We start from the raw sequence: 20,086 nt of genomic DNA on the forward strand, positions 1-20,086 counted from the left end.
GGGACAACTTGAGAGCAAGTAGCTTTATAAAACAGGGAAATGCTCACTAGAAGCTAGGTGAGACCCTCATCATGTACCATCCAAGGTAACATCCTCAGTGATGACATCCTCAGTGGTCCTAGGAAGCATTTACCATGCTGTCCCCTGATCTGTAGCATGCCAGGACCTAATCAATCCAGCCCATAATTAGTGTCAGGATGGCTGAGGCCATGAATGCAGCTGATTTCCTTCAGCTTGCTAATATTGGAAAGCTGCCTGTGAAGAGAGCCAGATGTGCTAATAAGGTGGGCTCACCTCCAATTCCTAGGCAGTTCACAGATACATTGCCATGATGCTTTGCCGAGGGAGCAAGAACCAAAACTTTCACATTTGAGAGAAAAGACCTGATGAAAGGCACACCAAAGTGCTCCACAGAACACGTGGCCTATGTTTTAATATTAATGTGGAATTTTGTAGCTAATTACTCCCAACGCATTTCACAGTGGCCAGGGAATCTCTCACGGACCATCTGCACTCAAAATTACCTACTAGTTTTTCATAAATGTCTTGGTAAATAATTGATGGATTTGCAAGGGGGTCATCAGTCATCTGAGTTTCCTCTTTCCCTTTTTTGCATGCCTTTTGCCTTGCATCAATTTGAACAAGAAATATTTATTAAGCAAGAAGCTCGGAACAGCTCAAGCACTGTTTCACTGTTCTATTAAGCTGTCTCTGAGCTTTGCTGCAGCCAGAGCTGTACACAGTGCTGGGATTCACCTGTGTTGCAGTAGGTGTGACCTCAGGAAACAGTTTCCTCTTGCCATGAGAACTTGGCAGATGGGGAGATGCACTGAACAAAGACCAGTTTTCAACTCATAGTTTTGAAACCCACAGCACTTCCCCTACGACCTCATCCAAGTTAGGATTGTACCTGCAGGTCCTCAGGTCAATTCTACAAGCCTCTAATATTTTTTTTCCTCTCCAAACTGAATATTGACCCTGCTGTGCCCTGGGAAAAGCAGCCCCAAGGACAGGGTTGTTCACATCTGCTCTTGTCCAATGCATTCCCTGTTACCCCTCATGCTTTTCAGAGAAACCTTCATCCCCCCCCACCTCAGCACAGATGATGATGATGGCATCTCTGTTGCTGGAACAAAACCAGCTCACAGCTCTCAGTTCTACTGAAGTCAAACTGCTGCAGGAGACAAGTTTGGGGAAGAAAAGAGTAAAAAACTTTAAAAAAAAAAAGTTTGGGTTATTGTTTTGGGAAAAAATGGTTAACGGTTTCCTTTGAAGATGGCACATTTCAATCTGCTGAGCTGCTCCTCCCTGCCAGACCCATGGATCCTTCACCTCAGGTTCCCTGCAGAGTCTGGGCATTGGGGCTGTATGGAGGCATCCTTGAAACGGGACGCAAATCACACCTGAATGTTTTTCTGAATGAAGATTGTAGCTGTTTGTTTGTGAAGAGAAAAAAAAAATAGAATCAAGCAAAAACTTTATTCAGACATATATTTTATTAAGAAAATTTTAAGTGCATACACATTTATGTGAGAAATTACAACAATATAAAAGTGTTTATTTTCAAAATTTTCTATGAAAGGAGTAACTTCAAAAGCATAATAGAACTCCTCCATAAAAGCTGCCTTACAGGAACACAAATACAAAACCCTTTTCACATTATTTGGGAAGATACTTCTTTTTACTTAATAAAAATATAAAGTACAGTATTTACCACATTCTGACAACAGAGTTCTTAAGGAATGAAGGATGGGAGGTCCATGCAGCCCTTTTGTCATGATACATGTTTCTTCTCTGTGGCAACCAAAGTTTTGTGTTTTCAGACAACAATTATCTTGGTGGGATGTTAAGAAAAAAAAAATCAAATTTGAGGTGATGAGTTTGCAAAAAACCTTGACTGCTAGAAATCACATCACTCAAAACAAGTTGCCAGAGAAAAGGACCTTTTAGAGGCTAATAAAGGGAAATTGGCAACAAAAACTCCTATAGGAACTGCATTTTCGACAAAATGTGTATATTTAACTTTTTAAAAAAGCTTTCATTGCAAAATAAACAGTCACCTTTGCTCAAACACCCTAATCAAAAACACATCAAAATCACCCTTCATTTCATTCTTCCTCAGGCAGAATTCAGATAAGATATTCATACATAAAAGTATAAAGCTAGTATAAATAAAAAACTGACACAGCAATAAATACCATCTACTCTTTGAACTGGGATTTGACAGCTGCACATTGAAAATACCCACATGATGATTTCACATTCATGGAAGCTGCTTTTTCAGCATGGTTCAGTGTTACCTCTTGTCCCTCCTGTTCACGTGTGGTCCCCATCTCCTCACGCTTCCTTCCCCTGACTCTGTCTTTGGTCTACAGTTTAAGGCAGGAGGGAACACCAAGTGCTCTCCCCAAGTGAGATGCTGCCAGTGCTGCTCCTCAGCCTGCTCTGGTCATGGCATGGACAGGACAAACACGTGGTGCACTGGGCAGCCCAGAGATTGCTCCTTCTGGTGCCAAGAGCAAGGCTGCTCTCCCCAGTGCATCATGCAAACAGAGTCAGGCTAACAGCAAAGCTTCCCACTCAAGGCTGAATTTGGTACAAAGCAAGAGAAAGCTTTTAAAAGGTTCTCACTTAAGTCTCTGGCCAGGTCTGTGTCACCTCTGCATTCATGCCCTGCTTGACATTACCCAGGTGAGGAGGGTCACACTGCTGGCCCCTGAGCACAGCCCTGTGCCCTGAGTGGGCTCAGATGCAGGAGCAGTGAAGCATCAGCAGCACAGAGGTGTCAGGGCCCAGTCCCTGTGTGTGAGGTTGGGGCAGACAGCCCCAAAACACCACACAAACACCTGGCTGTGCAACGTCCCTTGCCTTCCGTGGACTGCATTTTCCTCCTGCTGCTCCTCATGCCTTTTTCCCAGGAACAAATGCCCTTGCTTTAGCAGGGTCTAGCCCTGCAGCCCCCAGAGGAGAAGCTGACAGGAGCCCCCCTTTGCTGCAGTACCTCCACTACCTGGCTATACCATCCAGAGCCTGGGTTTGACCAGGTGCTCCAGTACTGCCCATCTCAGTGCTCCTGTCACAGCACTCATGTGGGGTTGGCACGTTCCCAGTGACCTGTCCCTGCTGGTGCTGACCCAGATGCACTCCCTGGTAATCAGGACTGCAGCAGAGCACTGGCAGGGCTGTGCAGTCACATCTACCTAGCCCACCTTCTCACCCACCTTCTCACCAGAATGCCAAAGCTTCCCCTGGAAACAAAACGGTCATGGCCCCAGTCATAATGAACAGGGCATGCTGCTGAATCAAAATCAGAGGATTATTTAATTCTCCATTTACTGCAATGGGGATCAATCAGACCTCAGGCTGTCCTTTGACAGAAGTTATGTGTGAAGGATGCTCTTTCCTGGGTGACTTTTTTCTGCAGTTATTCTTGGCTTGGACACTCACATGTCCACCTCTGACAAACCACTGGCAAATGCAGGTGGTTTGTGGGAATGGTGTCTAGGATATCAAATACAGCCCAGGGAACATAGAAAAACTCTGCTTTTCTCATAAAATTAATTTCTTTCTTTCTTTCTTTCTCTTTCCAGGAGAGGATCTGATCCTACTAATACTATATCAAAACTTCAATCTCATCAAGTACAGTGGTACCAGACCTTTCAAAACACAGACACAATATACTTAAAGCACCAGGCTGGTAATGATAACAAAAGGAATGCCAAAAGCACAAACACAAATATTTTAGGCACAGCAGTTTGTTTCTGCTTTAAAGCAAATGAGGTGAGTTGTTCCCAGCTGAAGGCCTCTCTGCAATAGCCCTGTTTTGCAGAAAGGAAAAGACAAGATTTTTACCTGAATCCACATGGAAATAATGGAGTCCCTGGATAGCCAAAGTGCCTCTGTGGCACTAAAGTTGCCTACCACAAAAGGGAGTGTGAAACACTCCTCTCAGTGTTCCTGACACAGGCTGCAGGGAAGAGGGAAGATTTCTTTTGAATCAACCAGCTTAAAAAAGACACTCTTACAACATTTTTTTGTTGACAATACAAACACAGATACATACAAACACAAGCATTGTGCTGCACAAATGTGCTTCCCCCCAGATCTCAGTGCACAGCATGACATGATCCTTGCAGTGCTGCAGATGTCTCTCCATACCACGTAGCAGATATTGTGTATACAGGAAGGAATAAGGAGGAAGAAACTTCTGGCTTAGGGGATCAGTGCAAGGAGTGGTGCCTGTCACAGGCTGTGCTTTGCAAAGGGCATTCCAGAGGCTATCCTGTTCACCAGCAAACCCCTGATAGCTGGTGAACTGGGAGTGCTGGCCTTCATTTCCACACCAGTGAAACACCTCTCCTTCCACAAACTGCGCAGACCCCCTCCTGCCTCAGGCATCTCTCATCTCCAAGGTGTGGCCACAAATCCTCTTCTGGGCATCTCCAGAGCAATCAGGGGTGTGGCTGCCCTCAGGCAGGTACAACTGTTCATGTTGGTGACGGGTGAATAAATCTCAGCCTACTTCAGTGCAAAGCCAGACAGCAGACAGGCAAGCTGAAGTCCCCTCCTATGGATGGCTGGGAGATCCCTGGTGCATGGCAGCGTATCTGACTCCTCCAGCAGCTTGCAACATGATCTTGTGGTCAGAGCTTTGATAACCCATTCCTTTTTTTTTTTTTTTGCTAAATTTATCATCAGAAACACAAGAACATAGGAAATGCCAGATGACATCAGAACTGTGTTGTGGCTCCTAACACACACAACTGCTACAAACCAAGTATTAGCACCTTGCAGTACCAGATGTGCATTGATCCAGCTGCTCACAGCTGTCAGCAAGGGTTCTGATCTTCAGAGAAGGGCTTTAGCCCTGTAGCCCTGAGTTTAATCACTCACCCAAAATATCTGTAATGCCACCCAGGGTAATGTTGTCTATTGTCATCAGTCTGATGCTTTTGAGCCTTCCTATGTTCTTGGCCTCTATGACTTCTGGAGGCAAGGAGTTCCACCACTACTTACACAACATCATTGCACTGTACAGTTCATGTCTTTCTAGGTTTAAAACTCCAGGAGACTTGCATGAACCAAAAGAAAGTTAAATAAAGCAGGACCTCTACACAACAAAGGAAATAAAATGTCATATAATAACAGGGTTAGTTTAAATTGGTATCTGCCCCCAGTGCTAGGTAATAAACCAACCTGTATAAATTCATATTTTTCTCAAATAGTTACATCTTACTATATAAAAATAGCACTATGAAAGCAAGCCAATTTGTGCAAGGGGAAAAAAAACAAACAAAAAAAAACCCAAAAAGAACCAAGGAAAAAACCTTTGGAATTGCGTGAAGCGTTGCTTTTGTGCTGCATGTTAGCAGTGAAATGTATTCAGTCCCTAATACTGGTTATCTGCTCTCTGGGTCCTACAGTAAGAAATCCTGTAGACGGCTTACAATGCTTGCCTCTTACATCTTGAACCTCCTGTTGATGAAGAAGAAAGTGAAACACTATTAAGGTTTATTTCAGTTGCAAAAGCTTATCAGGCCTAGTCAAACAGCAAATCTGTGTCTGGACTAACCCAAAGGCAGCCCCTCCAACCAGTAATTGCTGGACATTTTGGGAGAAGTTCTCCACAAGGAGCTACTGGGACCCAGCAGGGTAAACCCAGCAATGGGTGTTATTTTGGGCAGGTTGTGCTCATCACAGTTAGTAAGGTGTTCAGAACTAATACAGTAGGAAGGCTGGCTAGAAAGCTTATTCTGGACTTGAAAGCCAGAGCAGAGAATTGTCGGTGGGCAAAGAAACTCGGCAAAAAATACAGCAGGGAAAGGAGAGATTAATCATTTGTGAGCAGCCCCAGTAGCAGAGCAAGAGGCACTGGGAATGCCTCCTCTATTTGCTCCTATCCCACAACTCTGATGGAGCTTATGGACTGCAGCTCCAGAGAGTGACAGGTCTCTGTGAGGATGGAGGAACGTAGAGGGCAGCCCATGCTCCGCTCTTGTTTGGCTTCCACTGTGGGGTGGCTGGAGAGTAGAGGCAGGCAGTTTCTGCCAGCCAGGAGCCACCCTGAGCCTCCCTGCCCTGGGACCCCACCTGGTGTGAGCAGCTGGAGACCACACCAGAGCTTGTGGTGACCAGCTGCCCAGTGAGGTGAGGTGACAGGCAGGCAGGCACTGCATTGTGAGCCCTGGAGGGCTGCGGGAGGGAGCTCAGGTGGGGTGCAGACAAATGGAGTGTGCCATGCTCAGTGTGAGCATGATACCCAGGAGAGTGTGGGTTAGGCATCACAGCAAAGTGCAAGTGTCTCGTGTGTGTGGTTCACCCAGAACAAGGAGCCACGTTGGGCTGATGGCCTCCAGGTTTTGTCTGAAGTGACTCCTGTTCCTGCTCCAGGCTGGTGGCCTTTTGCAATCTAGATGAGGTCACTAAGACTCAGTTACAAGTGGCAGAGGGTCAACACCAGCTATTCAAAATACTGATGTCTCAGCTCATCTTGACTAACACCTCTTCCAATGCCTGCTGGACAGCTAGGGCTCTGTGACCACAGCTAGAGACTGACTCCCAGTAAAGGCAGCCTCAGAAAACTCATCTAGGCACAAAGACAATGACTAAACCATGAGGAAAACTTCTTCTCTGGAGATATCTTTTCCAACATCCCACAGCAGTAACCCTATATCTCTTGGTGAAGAAATGCATGACAAACCACCCTTGTGAGGAACAAAAACCTGGGACATCCAGAGCACTGGTATATACAACACCATTCTCTGGGAATTGCCTAGCATCTCCCATAGAAAAGGCATCAACCAGTCACCCATGCACCACATCATGCTGTCACCACGTGGTGCTGCATTTCTCATTAAAAAACACTAGTGGCAAATTCACAGCTGTTAGAGTTTAACTCTGTCAGTTTGATATTGGAGCTAAAATAAATAGGGCTCCGAAACCTTTACCCTGTTTTTGACTTTGTCTTTGCTTCAGGTTTATTTTGGTCTCTCTGTGTGTCCATTTTCCCACTTGTAAAATTTTGTAAATTTTATAATTCCCATTTGTAAAATGGGCAAATCATCCCACATCTGTTGTAGCTAAACTTTCCCCCTGTTTTGAGAGTTTCATCTCTATAATACTCTTTTGGTGGAAGGGGAGAGATGTTATCCTCAACAAATATGGGGGGAAATGGAGGTCTGGATAGGCTAATATATTTGCCCAAGGTCCCATAACATGGTCAATGGAAGAGCAGGGACTTCAACCTGAGGTGTCCCAGCTCAGAAACTAATGCCTCCTACCATTCTTTCTCCCTGGAGACTTTAGTGGTGTTGCACGGGAAGGGCAGAGTGGGCCCCGTTTCTTCTGTTGCTTTTTTTTATGAGTGCGATGACGTGGTCTAAATTAAAAGAAAAATATAAGAAAAAGACTGCCATAAATTATCCATATACAAAGGCCTCATTCACATTTATCTTATGGTCCCTTCATATCTTGCTGGCAGGGTGCAATGTCACATCCCCTTTCATATAACCTCTGTCTGAGAGAAATGCCAGACAAGTAAAAGCATCCTGGTGGAAGAACATTTGCAAACCCTGAGGCCAGAACAACCCTTTTACCCAAAATGCCAAAGCCTCCTCAAATGCCTTCCAGAACTTCTCAGTCAGGAGCCTCACCATCCAAAAAGCTCCCCTGAGGTACAGAGGAAGCAGAGGGAGAGCTGGATTTCTGGCTTCCCACCCAGTGTTCCTGCTGACATCAGCAAGAACCAGTGGCTGCTCTGAGGGGGTTTAAGGCATTTGGTGACTTAAAACAAGGCTGTAAAAATAAACACCCACATCGTCCCCCTTCGTGTGGGGCCTTGACCCAGCACATGCTTGGTGGAATATTGGGAGTCTGTTCTTCTGGCACCTTGTACTTCAACTGTTACTTACAAATTAGGTTAGAAATTAGGAAGAGCTGCTACACCAGGGTTTGGAAGGCAGCAGCAGGGCTTGGCTGCCAACACAGCCAGCCCCTACACATTCAGAGTTTCTTTTCCTTTCTCCCAGCTGGCTTAATGGAAAGATTTTTCCCATGTGAGTTTGTTATCTTCTCCAGATCCATCAAATCTCTCCTGCAGTAGCCACCGAGCTTAACGGACTCCGGCATCTTGAAGCGAGGGGAGCTCTGAAGTGGGACTGTATTAACATGACAGTGGATGAATGCTGGATGATGTTGGCCACAGCAGCTGCACAATGATTTTTAAAGCCAGTTAAGGAATTTGGATTCCTGACAGCCTGAATGTGTTTTACTGATGTCTCATGTATATATTATATGGAGATGTGATGAATATAAAGCAATAATAAATGCTAAGCAGAATTAGTGAGCAAAAAAATTCCCTAGTAAAAACCATTTCTGGTTTCATAATATTAAACTGTATCGGACTACTCTTTTAAGAACTTTTCCTTGCCCTTAGCTGCAGATTATAACACTGAAGATATTTTCATATTGAAGTACTGGTATAGATTAAGATGTCTTCACGGTTTGGATTCTACTTAAGCAATTACAAGAGCCCTTTCTACAAAACGTATTGATTTTATTCCAGAAAAATAAATTCCCATGTACAATTGGGTTTTCATAACATGAAACAATTAGCCATTTTATTGCTAGTGCATATAGGGTAATGTCACATTTCATACAATTTCGGTACAAGTGAAAAAATATAATATATGGCTGATTGAAACTGATAGCTACATTAACATTTATAGATCTATATAGATTCATTTTACAAGCTGTTAGTAGTTTAGAGGGATATTGGTGTTTTAAACTACCAACATTCATATGGCTCCAATTCAAATATATGAATTGTTTGATGCACTATAAATATATTCCAAAGTACATTTCATTGAAGAAGTCAAAGCTGTGCACTAAAATATATCAAAAACATGCCTTGTGAAAATGCTACAGACAGAGCCCTGACTGTCTGTGGAGCATGAAAATGCCACTGGTACTAGCATCACTAGGTGGAAAATGAACATAATGCCATGATTACAGGATTAGGTGATGGAGATATATGCTTTCTGTCATCTTATTTCACAAAGCTGGGACCAAATTCTCTCTTGTTATTCAATGTAAACCAGGATGAATCCACCAAATTGGCAGAATCGCTTCTGTATTAGCATTATTAAAGAAAACCCAGAATCTGGCTGGAGATCAGGCAGACTCACTGGTTTCAGCAGGGCTGGTCTCAGATCTTCACTAGTGGTAGTAAGAGCAGAACATGTTCCAGCTGAGTTGCTCCCCTAAGTCAGACAGGCACATAATCATATTTGCCCAACCTTGCAGATTTCTAAAACGCCTCCTAAATCTCAGGTTGGGGATGATAGTAAACAAAAACTTGAGCAGGTTTTCCCAGTTTGTAAAACCAAGTGGCTCAGGTCCCTAGGATACTCAGTATGGGCCACATCCTGCTCTTAGGTTCAGTTGTGCCTAAATCCAAAGCCATTCTGGCGGCATTAACCTGGATTACCACTGCAGAGAATTTGTCCAGAGGACAAAAGGGCTGAGTGCTGGCAGCAAAGAAGGCACTGAGCATCAGATGAGATGGGAGGAGCTGTCAGGGCTGGAATCACATTGGCTTAGTTAGCTGGCTTCCTTCCTTCTTCCTCCTCACTCTTGGCCCCAGTGCAGTCCTCAAAAGGGACACATGGAGGAATCTCTCTGCTTCTGGTGGCATTTTCCCCCTTGCTTGTTGTAAAAACACAGGGGGACAAAGAATTTTTTTTTCTTTTTTTAACTCTGACCCTTGTTTGTCAGATGCATTTACAAAGGAAACAGTGGAGACCATTCAGGTACCTGTGCCCCTCATCTGCCCTGGGGCCATACTTTCCCCAGTAATACATTGTTCTGGCAAATGATTGGATTCCAGCCCTGCCTTCACCCTAGAGATGCAGGGAGGACAAGGTTCAGCAGGGTTACAGCGCAAGTTAAGTGGGGTGGGAATGTGATGGGAGGGTGGCAGGGATACTGAGTGCACAGGTAGGCTAGCTGGCCAAAATGTTGCTGCAGGACCAAGCTCAGCCCAGGGCTCTGGGCAAGCAAGGGAATGCTTTGTACCATCCTTTGGTATGTACCATTTTCAGTGCTGAGGGCTGGAGCCCTCCCCTGCAGCTCAGCACAAAAATGTGCTTGGTGCTGCTCTGCTCATCACAACATTGAACAGAGATGGGCTGTTCAGAGTAGGCATGATCAACCATTTTCAAGGGGAATAAAAACAGGTTTAAAAAGTCTGAATTTGCCAAGTTTGGCTGGCTTTCCCCTGGTATTGTGGGAAAGACTTATTCATGGTAGCCCATCGTGCCTTGGCCAGCATTAACAGCATTCACAGTGGGCAGCAGAGAAACAATTTTCAGCACCAAGAATCCCAAGGCCTCGGCTGCCTGTGCAAGCAGACACCCAGTGTAACATGGAGAAGGGGCTCCAAAGACACCGGAACGATATTGATTCTCAAGAAATTGTAGTTTGGCTGGAGAAGAAAGGGCATTAAAGGAAGAATTTTCCTTGGGAGAACAGCTTTTTTTTTTTTGAAGAGGATGTGTTCGGGACCCCAGAACATACTCATTAGCACAATTTTTGCCTCAAACCCTGGCAAAATTCTTAGTTTAACATCTAGGATATATTAGAAACTGTTGTTTTAATACAAATTATGTCAACTCCAAACCCTTCTTTGAAACAATATCTGATTCCACAAGTACTTTGTCCACATGGTAAAAGCCAGCCCTTAATGTTCTACCCTTTAATAATTCAGGATGTTAGCTGTTAAGTCCATTTGTCTCTTGCCTTACTTGTTTAAAGCTTTCTCCAGATATTCCTGGATCCACTTTAACTTGGGATCAATGCACACTTGCTTGCTGTTGCTCTTGAGCCTTGCACTGCCAAAGGAGAAAAGTCAGAGTGAGTCTGGTGTGCAAATTCCGCAGCCCACACCCACTTCCCCCCACACTGTGCCTTATTTTCCTTGGGTGCCAGTGCTGCTTTTGGTTAACCCATGAAGATGTGAATTATTTCTCCCATCCTTGACCTCCCTCACCTATTATAAATATCCCTGGCTTGGAAACCATCTCTCTCCTTTGACAGGCTCCTGTGGTCTGTACTGGGAATCATGTGAGAGTGGAACAGACACAAAATTTGAATCTAAGACCTCCAATTCATACCTGGACCATGAATGAGAACTCACTGTCATCATCAGAAAAATTTCATTTGGAAATACTGAAATGGTAAATTTAGGTAATTTTTGCAAGTAACTGATTTAAAACAGCTTTTAAATTCTTTAAATTCAACCCCAAACTGAAGTTTCACATGTTTTGAAGACAGGCACCTCATGGATGTTCTGAAAGAAAGGGTGTAGTCACTTGCTAGCTTTTTGTTTTATCCAAGACTGAATTAACAGGTTGCAGGGAGGAAGACAACTGAAAGTGCCATAGTGCCAGAGGCAAGTTTCTCCTCATGTATTCACTCAGCATTGGAACCAAAGGCAGAAACCTCCTGAGGGGTTTCTCCTGGATGTCCAAGCTGCACTTCCCACAGCAAATTTTTTAGCTAATTCGAATTCTCTGTGAATTTGACACTTGGGCTCTCTGAATCTTTCATTCAGAAACAGGACAAATAGCTTCATCAACAGGTTTCACCCTCCAGGGATCTCAGGACCTCAAAAGAGCTGTTATCTCCCACATTCCCTGCAGCACCCTGCCTCTGCCCCAGCTGCTCCAGCCTCTGCCTTGGGAAAGTGCAGAGAACAGCAATTTTATGGAAGTGCCCATATGACTAAGTTCAGTACTTGTTTAAACATTTGCTGGATGGAAGCCATAATATTCCTCCCTTTATAAAATGAAATCTGCAGAATATAAAACGATGGTGTAAGAAATAAGAGGTCAAAAAGGGTCCTTGGTCTGAAGTTATGCAACAACACAGTTGTAACATAAACACATCAAGGATCAGTCCTGCAACCCCTGCTCCAGCACAGAGATGAATGGGCCTGATTCATATTTCCCTTACAGCAGTGCCAAGCTGGAGCATTTCCAGTTAAGTGATACCAACAGTGTGTAAGAATGGATTTGCTGATGTTAGCAATGCCTGGGAATTCTTCAGCTGACCTCACAGGGTACAGAAGCAGAAGCACACGTAACCAGTCTCCAGCCACATTCAACACAATTCCTCTCACCTCATACTGACACACTGATTTCTTCAGACACTCATTTCTGAGCCTGTGAGTCCCTGCTCCATGTGCAGGGAGGAGACACAGGAAATTGTATGGAGTGTTTAACCTGGACTGGTTTAGGTGTGTGCTTGCTAAAAATGCTCATTTCCCTGTACTGAAAAGCAAGGAATTTAGTGTGTGGACTTTTAAGAAGTAGACACTGACAGAAGAGTTCCCTGAATTTGGAGAGATGATTTCAATAGAATGAAAGAAAAAGTCTACTCTTAGGCTTTTTGTCCCCTTAACCAAAAAGGAAAATATACTTGTGAAAAAACAAACAAGCAAACAAAAACAAAACTAAAAACCTCAACCAAAACAAAAAATCCCAAACAATAAACTCAGAAAATATTTTCTAGCAACTGTATATTTCACTTAGTTCTCTATTCCTGAAAATGGCAGCTTTTAATTTATTTACACCTTTGTTGTTTAATGCTTCAAATTAATCAAGATGAGAAATTCATGTGTTGGCTTTGACTTATTTCATCTCCTGTTTTGATGAAGACCTAGTTTAAAGTCATGTTTCAAGGGTATTTGGAGGGATGTATCAAGTACCTTACTTGTCAAAGTAACAAAACCAGGGTCAATTATAGGTTTGTATGTCCTGTGTGTACCCCACACAAACACATTTCGGTCAGGAATGGGCAAGAACATGAGATGTTTCTGTTTCTGCATTTCATGCTCTTATTTATCTCTAATTACTATAATCCTATGTTAAGAGATAAATATATACTCTATCCTGTCTTAAATGCTGACATTTTCTTGAAACTAGTCCAGATAATTCCAGATCATCTAAAAAGCCTTAGCACTGGGATTCTTACGACATCACTGACAGTCCCAGAGCACAAATCCATGCACTAGTGCATGCTTGCTGCCAAAATTGTTTATAGGTAGAGATCAGAGTTAGTCACAGCTGGTTTTGCCATTTTTCTGAAAGGAAATTATTTCTCAGCTGAGGCTTACATTTTTCTCACTGTCTTCCACCAAATCCTAAGGCAGAAGGCACATGATAAAATGTGTGTGATATACACAGAGTGGTTTAAGACAGAAAAAACCTATACTAATAAAAATTGGTTCATGAATGGATAACCTCTCACATACATTCCTGAGCAATCTCATGAAATCACACCAGTTTTCTGAGTGCAAAGGTTTTGAACAACAAAAATTGATTTTTACAGCATTTGAGTTGCAAGAGGAAGGGCTCAACATATGGGGCAAAGACAGAACCAGTAATGGGATCACTGCACAGAAACCAAAACTTGTCCCTGACACCCTCTTATAGAGGTTAACAGAAGTTGAGAGTGGTAAGGTTCCCTTGCAATGAAAAGATAAATGCTGAGGAGTTTTTTCTTCAGAAGGTTTTGAATTTTGAGAGGGGATCACCCATGAAGAAGTGAGCAAAAAAGACCTTCCTAAAACATACACATACATACACGTCTACAAAGACGAACAAACAAAATCCCAATGTTTCCTGAAAATGAGGATTGCTTTTCCAGCAAAAAAAAAAAAAAAAAAAAAAAAGGGGGGCTATTTTCCATTGAGAGCCCATTTTTCTGTTCTGCTGCAGTTTACTGAGTCACTCCCTGCCTGGCAAGCATCCCTAGATTAAGCCATCACATTTCCAGGGTCTGTGCCTCCTGCAGAGGATACATGAAACACAGGAATTCCTTTTGCTTGTTGAGCTCCACTCCATGGAGAAGTGACCCATTAGAAGACTCAGACCACTGTGAAGGTTTTACCCAGGGTGTGAAGCTCCACATCCAAGGCAGTGCACAGCCTGTCTGACATTCCTGCTCACATACCCACGGGGGAACAGCACATGGGATCACACAGTGATGGGGACATCACAGAGAACACAGCTGGGAAACAACAGCTGGGCTCCTTTACATGCGTAAAGCAGGGTCCAGCTGTCCCTGACACAGGGAGTAAAGAGATGAATTGGGAATCATGGCATGAAGCAGACTGAAATTCAACCACCAGGGCAGGCACCAGCTCTGTGACCCTTCTTTTTAACAGCCCAGATTTGCACCCAGGTGAAAGGAGCAAGAGACTTACACAATCTGAAGTGAGCAGTTGGGTGTGGAGAGGATTTTGAGGTGCTTAATATTGGCTCTTGCCACGTTGCTCTCGTAGAATCGACAGGGACATCGGTAAGTCAGGCTGACGGGTTTCTCTGCGGGACAAAGGGAGGGAAAGGACACGTTACCTCTGGCTCCCGGTCAGCAGCACAGATACACCGCTCAGGGCTCACAGAAATAAACGCCCTCCGAAAATGCAGGTGGGGAAAAAGCAGCAGAAAAGCTGTAGCTTTGGGAGAGCATTTGCCCACAGCTCAGAGCACAATCCGTTCAGCTCAGCGCCCGGCCTTTCAACAAGGGTGCGTAGGATTTTGGAAGACAAAAGAAGAGGGAGAGAAGATGGAGATAAGTAAAATGGAAGAGATTAGAATAAGGAGCCGCGCCATTGTACAGGGATGCTCCCCGTAATTAGACAAGATAAAGGCCAAAAGAGGGGGCACTTGTCCTCCGTGTTGTTCTACTCAAACGATTTTGACCCGAGGCCAAATTAGAAGGTAGCCAGAAGAAAGAGATGAATTCCAGGGAGTTCAGATCAAACCGGCTCGGCTCAGGTGCAGGCTTTTCACAGGGGACTTAGCGGCTACAGAAAGGCTCTGGCTTTGCAGGCGTTCCCAGGCCCAGCTGACCTCTCCCCGCCGCAGCAGCCCCGGCTCCCAGCAGAGGTGCCCGCACAGGAGGCGCGGCTGCCTCGGAGAGGCGAGATCCCAGCGGCTTCACATCAGACACCCGGAGTCTTTTGAATTTCTAGCCTGCGGCTAAGTAAGGCAATCGAGGAGACAGTTATCAGCCAGGGCGTCCCCAATACACTAGTCAGGGGCCACCAGGCTGGATGAGAGTTCTGTCGCTGCCATCACTAGGGACAGAATTAAGTTTAACCCCTTAGGCTAAAAATCTGCCATGTATATGTATGCAGGACTGAGGAAAGCAGCCTGGCGCCCACCACAGCCCCTGCTGCCCGATTTCTCTATGGCACAACTTAAATTACTGGCAATCAAGTGCACCTAAGTAAGGTCTTCACCCGGACTGTAAGTCTGAAAGCTCCATGCACAATAAAATGCAAGCACAGAAGCCTTGCCTGGAAGTCTAAGAGATGCCTAAGATTTTAAAGAATTTCCCAGTGGAGCAGTTTTCAGCCTCTGGGAGGAATTAAATTCATACACCTAACCCTTAAAATCTGGCTCATGCTGTAGATGGTCAGATCTGTATCTGGCAGGGCTTGAGATCCCATATGGCAATCCGCCATCCTGTTTGTTTAGCCACACAGGAATACTTGCAGCATCCAAACCCAGTTCCCTTTCAAGGCAAATGGGGAGATAAAGAGCCGGGAAGGGCTTGGAATTCCTAAACAGCTGTCTAGGAAGGTGAGAAAAGAGACAGGTTTTCAAGCGCAGCAGATCTACATATATTGCACATTAATCTATGCCTGTCTCTAGCACGCATAACCACAGACAACAGGGTGAAATTGGCCCGTCCTGAGGAGAGAAGGCCCTTTTTTTCCCAGTGTCTCTAACAAGAGATGAGGCAGAATCAGATCCCACAGGAGAGGAACCGATCAGCGGGAATAGAACTTCTGATTCACACCAGAATCTGGGCTATAAATCGAAAAAATTGAGGGACTTTATCAGTTTTCGGCCACTGCAAACAGCGGTTCCATCTGTGAGTTAATAATGTGCAGGGAAAGGAGGAAGGAGGGCTACAGAGTGAGCCCCGAGAACATGGATTAGACTGCCTAGTGCTAATGTGGAAAGGAGTGAGGAAGGCACTAGGATTTCCCACTGCAAATCTGTGCCTGACAGCTACACATCTGTGGATTTGTATGGGAAAGGGGGGCTGAAACTGAATACAGTCAAACAACTCTCAGCACAGCTGTAGTGATAGTGTCTCTGCAAGCTTGTCCCAACCAAGCTTAAGCCAGCTTTAACTTAAACAACGTGCAAGAGATGAACTGTTCAGATCCACAATTTGATAATGCAATCCTGTCCTCCCTCAGACTCGAGGTGGGATTTTCAATCCCATACCATTTGAAATCAGGAACAGAGAAAGTTTAACCATGACTAAACATAAGTCCCAAAGTTGTTTCCTGCCCAAGAAAAAGTGTCCAGCACAGCAAGGAAGAGGGGAAGCCCCAGTATCAGTGTCCTGTTACCCCAAGATGCAGTGGAATGACAAACCCCCTCCCAGCACAAGAATCCCTTTGGTGTTTATTTCTGTGTGCCTTTCTTGGTGATCAGGAGCAGGCACTGAGCACCACTGGGTCAGCTCTCTGCATCCCCAACAGGGAATCAGTGACTCCTGACTCACCGTGCTATCAACAAGGCTCAAACCCCGGGAAAACTGGTGCATGTGGCATCTTCCAACACATGAGCCACTATCTTCCAAAAGCAGGAGAGGGAAGGGGCTGTTTGGAGGCTGTAATTTAGGACAGGAACATTTCTGGTCTTTCTCTGAGGCTGACAAAGCCATTCTTTATCTCTTTTCAAAATTTGAAACATATTGTTGCATGTACATTAATTATTCAGCTTAATCAGCTCTAATCTACCAATCTGTACTCTGAGTTCTCTGACATCTATCAAACATAGCACAAGCTGAAGCCATTCTCTCAGTACAGCAAATTAGTATAATCTGTTAATTGCCTTATTACATGAAAACATGTAACTGATGGCACACAAAGCTTTTGAGACTTCTATGTGTCTGGCACATTTGGTTCAAATGGATGAATACAGTGAAAAGTTACAGAACAGCCAGATGCCAGTTTGACATCTCAATGTCATTCCTTCAACCTAACAAAAAGAGAACATCTCCTTTGGCCTCGACTAGAAGTTTGTGTTTTGGAACTTTTTAAAGAATAAACAGTTTTATTGTTTTCCAACTCAAGTTGAAAACAGTTGGCTCTGAACAACTACTTTTGTTGACAGATTCTCTCTAGAGACAAAGCACACACAAAGTGCTCGCACAGAGTGGCCACTTGTCAGTGCTGGACAGTACCTACTTCATCCCACAGGGATCTGCCTCTCCTTACCCACACTGAAACGGGACAGTGGGGGAAGAAGTCAGTTCCCAGTTCTGCTGCAGTTATCAGTAACATGCTGTGTGGACTAGGAAGCTCTGGATGCTTGAATAGAGAGGGAATCTATGCCCAGGAAAGCAGGATGGACACAAACAGACAAAACATTTGAGGAAATCATTTTACTTCTGTTCAGTCTAGGGTGCATTTATCATTATCAGGAGATGGCTGATAACTTTTTAAGTGTAGAACATCTCCATTTCCCTGGAAAGCGAGGCTGGGATAGACAGACACACAGCTTTACCAGGTAACTAAGAAGAATTCAGAGCTCACCTGCTCCCCAGCACAAGGCAGCCCTGTGAGCCCTCATCTGGATCAGGGCTGAGAGCACTTAATGACACGCAAAGTAGGCAAAAACCTCCACTCTAAACACCGCAAGACAGTGGGGTCACTTTGCTTACACTAATTTCTCTCCAGCCCTTGTGAGCCATCCCGTCCCTCAGGTAGCCAGGTCCCGACACGCTTAGACACACACGCTTGTCCCGCTGTCAGGGAAGGAGAGCAGCCGGCTGGGGGCAAGCCGGGCTGCAGCTGGGCAGCTGTAAGGATGTAAGGGGGATGAGAGCCCCTGTCCCTTCCTCCCTCCAGAGACGAGGGAAGCCGCTCAGGCACCGGCGGCCCCAGCCGCTCGGCAGCTGGTGAGGCTGGCAGCCGGGGGCTGGAGCTGGCACTGCCAACCGTGGTCCCCCGGCTCTGCCTCCGCTACCTGCCGCTGTCGCTTCCCATCCCGCAGCCCCGGGGTAGTGGATGCGGCTAACGCGGCGGGGGCTGGAGCCCACCTGCCCGGGACATTGGGGCCTCTCCGGGGCAGGGCCGGCTCCGTGCTCCAGCGGGACGGGGCTGTTGTGCGGAAAGGCACCGGGAAATCTTCGGGGAAAACTAAACTCTCTCAAGCTAAACAAGGAGGGCATCGGAGAGCATCCTCTACCTCCCTGGGTGGAGAACACCAAAGTTTCATTGGTAAGAACAGGAGAACAGAATGAGAGCGGAGGTGTGAAAACCCAGCTAGAGGACATTCGACGAGGCAACGAGAGACGGCAAATCTCTGCCAGCCTCAGGAGGAGCGTCCGGAGGATGCCCAGAGGTGGCGGCCAGAACCCTCGTCCCGCCCGGAGTCCCGGGGCACAGGGCTCCCCGGGACAGAGCGGGTGTCCGCTGCCTCCGGGGCTGTCCGGACTCGGGGCACTCCACGGAGCACAGCTGGCACAGTAACCCGGGCAGCTGGAGCTGGCACCGGGCTGCGGCGCGACACGCGGGACGGCGGGGACGGCGTGGGGCGAGCGGGCTGTGGCTCGGCGCCGCGGGTCGGATGTGACTGCGCGCCCCGCGCCGCCAGCCCGCGGACCCCCAGAACCCCGTCACGGCAGCTCCCTGCACCCCAAAACATCCCCGCGCAGTACATTCCTACCCAGTGACCGCTTCGACTCAGCTCTGCCCTGATTGAGGAAAGATAGACCACGATAGGGGACAGAATAGGTACCGAACAACCGCCTGTTTCTAATTCCTGGTAACTTTTAGGGTTGGGGTTTTTTTTGTTAGAGGGAAAGTCGATATGCATATTTAGCAGCCAAACCACCTCCCTGCAGACGGAGCGCTGCTGAAAGCCTTCCCCCAGACGACTTCAATCTGGGGCGAGTTTGGCAGAGAGAACCGCTTTAGCCAGCTCTTTGAAAAAAGCCAGGGAGGATGGAGGAGAGGGAGGAATGGGAGCCCGCCTGCTTCCAGCTTTGCACAGCCATCGCTTTGGCTCCCCAGACACATCTGAGCCGAGCCGGGAGAGCGGTGCAGCTGCGGGGAGAGGGGGAAGAGCGGGGGATTCCGCGGGACCATCGCTCCCGGCCCCGCAGCCCACTTACCCTCCGAGAGGGAGATGACGGCCAGGGCGAGGGCGAGCAGCGCCAGGGCGCGGAGCTCCATGCTGGGCTGGCTGGAGGAGGCGGCAGGCGCTGCTCTGCTCGGCTCTGCCCTGCTCTGCTCCGCTCTGCTCTGCCCTGCTCTGCTCGGCTCTGCTCCGCTCGTCCCGGCGGCCGCGGCGCTCTGCTGCTGGCGGCCCCTCCGCCCCTCCCGCTATAGAGGGGCCGGGGGCGGGGGGAGGAGAGCCAGGGGGAGTAGCTAGACTGTGATTTATTGCCCGTGGCATGTTATTACATCCTTCCTCTGCTAAAAATGGTTGGAAAGAAACCAAAAGAGTGAGGGCTTCTCGCTTCGCTCCGTCAGCCTCTCCCCAGGCTCAGCCTCTGTCCCCCCAGCTCCGCGCTCCGAGCCCCCCCAGGACCAGCGGCTCGGGGGCCGTGACCGGTGTGTGTCACCGCCGCCCCATCCAGCCCCAGGGGGAAGAAAGTTGTTTCCCCACCAAACTGTGCCACCCCGGCACGGCGGCTCCTAAAGCAGAGCTACTGGAACCGGGATAGCGGTACGGGACGCGTCCCTCAAGTGTTCGCACACGCATCCCTGAAGTGTTCACACCGGGGAGAGAAGAAAACTTCCCCTTCACTCTGGTGGGAACGAATTTAGATTGACACTGGCGCCCTGGGCATCGCGTACAGCGCCTCGTACGAAGAATCTTCGCAGAAGTTTATGTGGGTATTTGAGGAGAGAAAAGGCAGAGGGGAGAGAGGCTTTCATTTTTTGCCCCTTCGTGTTTGGCCCTAAACACCACCTCTTCCCTGTATTAAATCACCCCAGTAGTACACTTGCTGCCAACATTCCACTTCCTTTGTATTGCAGATGCCA

At 46.6% G+C, this 20,086-nt stretch overlaps 1 protein-coding gene across 3 annotated transcripts; it reads right to left on the bottom strand.

Annotated features, from left to right (window-relative positions):
• Positions 1-1,477: 1,477 nt before the first annotated feature.
• CXCL12 (C-X-C motif chemokine ligand 12) lies at positions 1,478-19,362 on the bottom strand. Of its 3 annotated transcripts, none has more exons than XM_058810219.1 (5): positions 19,210-19,362; positions 14,267-14,384; positions 10,803-10,889; positions 7,281-7,378; positions 1,478-5,475 (listed from the first exon to the last, which is right to left on the bottom strand). In XM_058810219.1, the coding sequence occupies exons 1-5, from the start codon at positions 19,268-19,270 to the stop codon at positions 5,444-5,446; spliced, it is 396 nt and encodes a 131-aa protein (XP_058666202.1). In that variant the 5' UTR covers positions 19,271-19,362; the 3' UTR covers positions 1,478-5,443. The 3 variants fall into 3 exon arrangements, with proteins under 3 accessions (XP_058666202.1, XP_058666203.1, XP_058666204.1); XM_058810220.1 differs by having other exon boundaries at positions 7,245-7,378; XM_058810221.1 differs by lacking the exons at positions 1,478-5,475; positions 7,281-7,378 and adding an exon at positions 7,414-9,260.
• Between the last annotated feature and the right edge of the window lie 724 nt (positions 19,363-20,086).

The sequence above is a fragment of the Ammospiza caudacuta genome, chromosome 9, assembly GCF_027887145.1.
Source record: "Ammospiza caudacuta isolate bAmmCau1 chromosome 9, bAmmCau1.pri, whole genome shotgun sequence".
NCBI classification, from domain to species: domain Eukaryota; kingdom Metazoa; phylum Chordata; class Aves; order Passeriformes; family Passerellidae; genus Ammospiza; species Ammospiza caudacuta.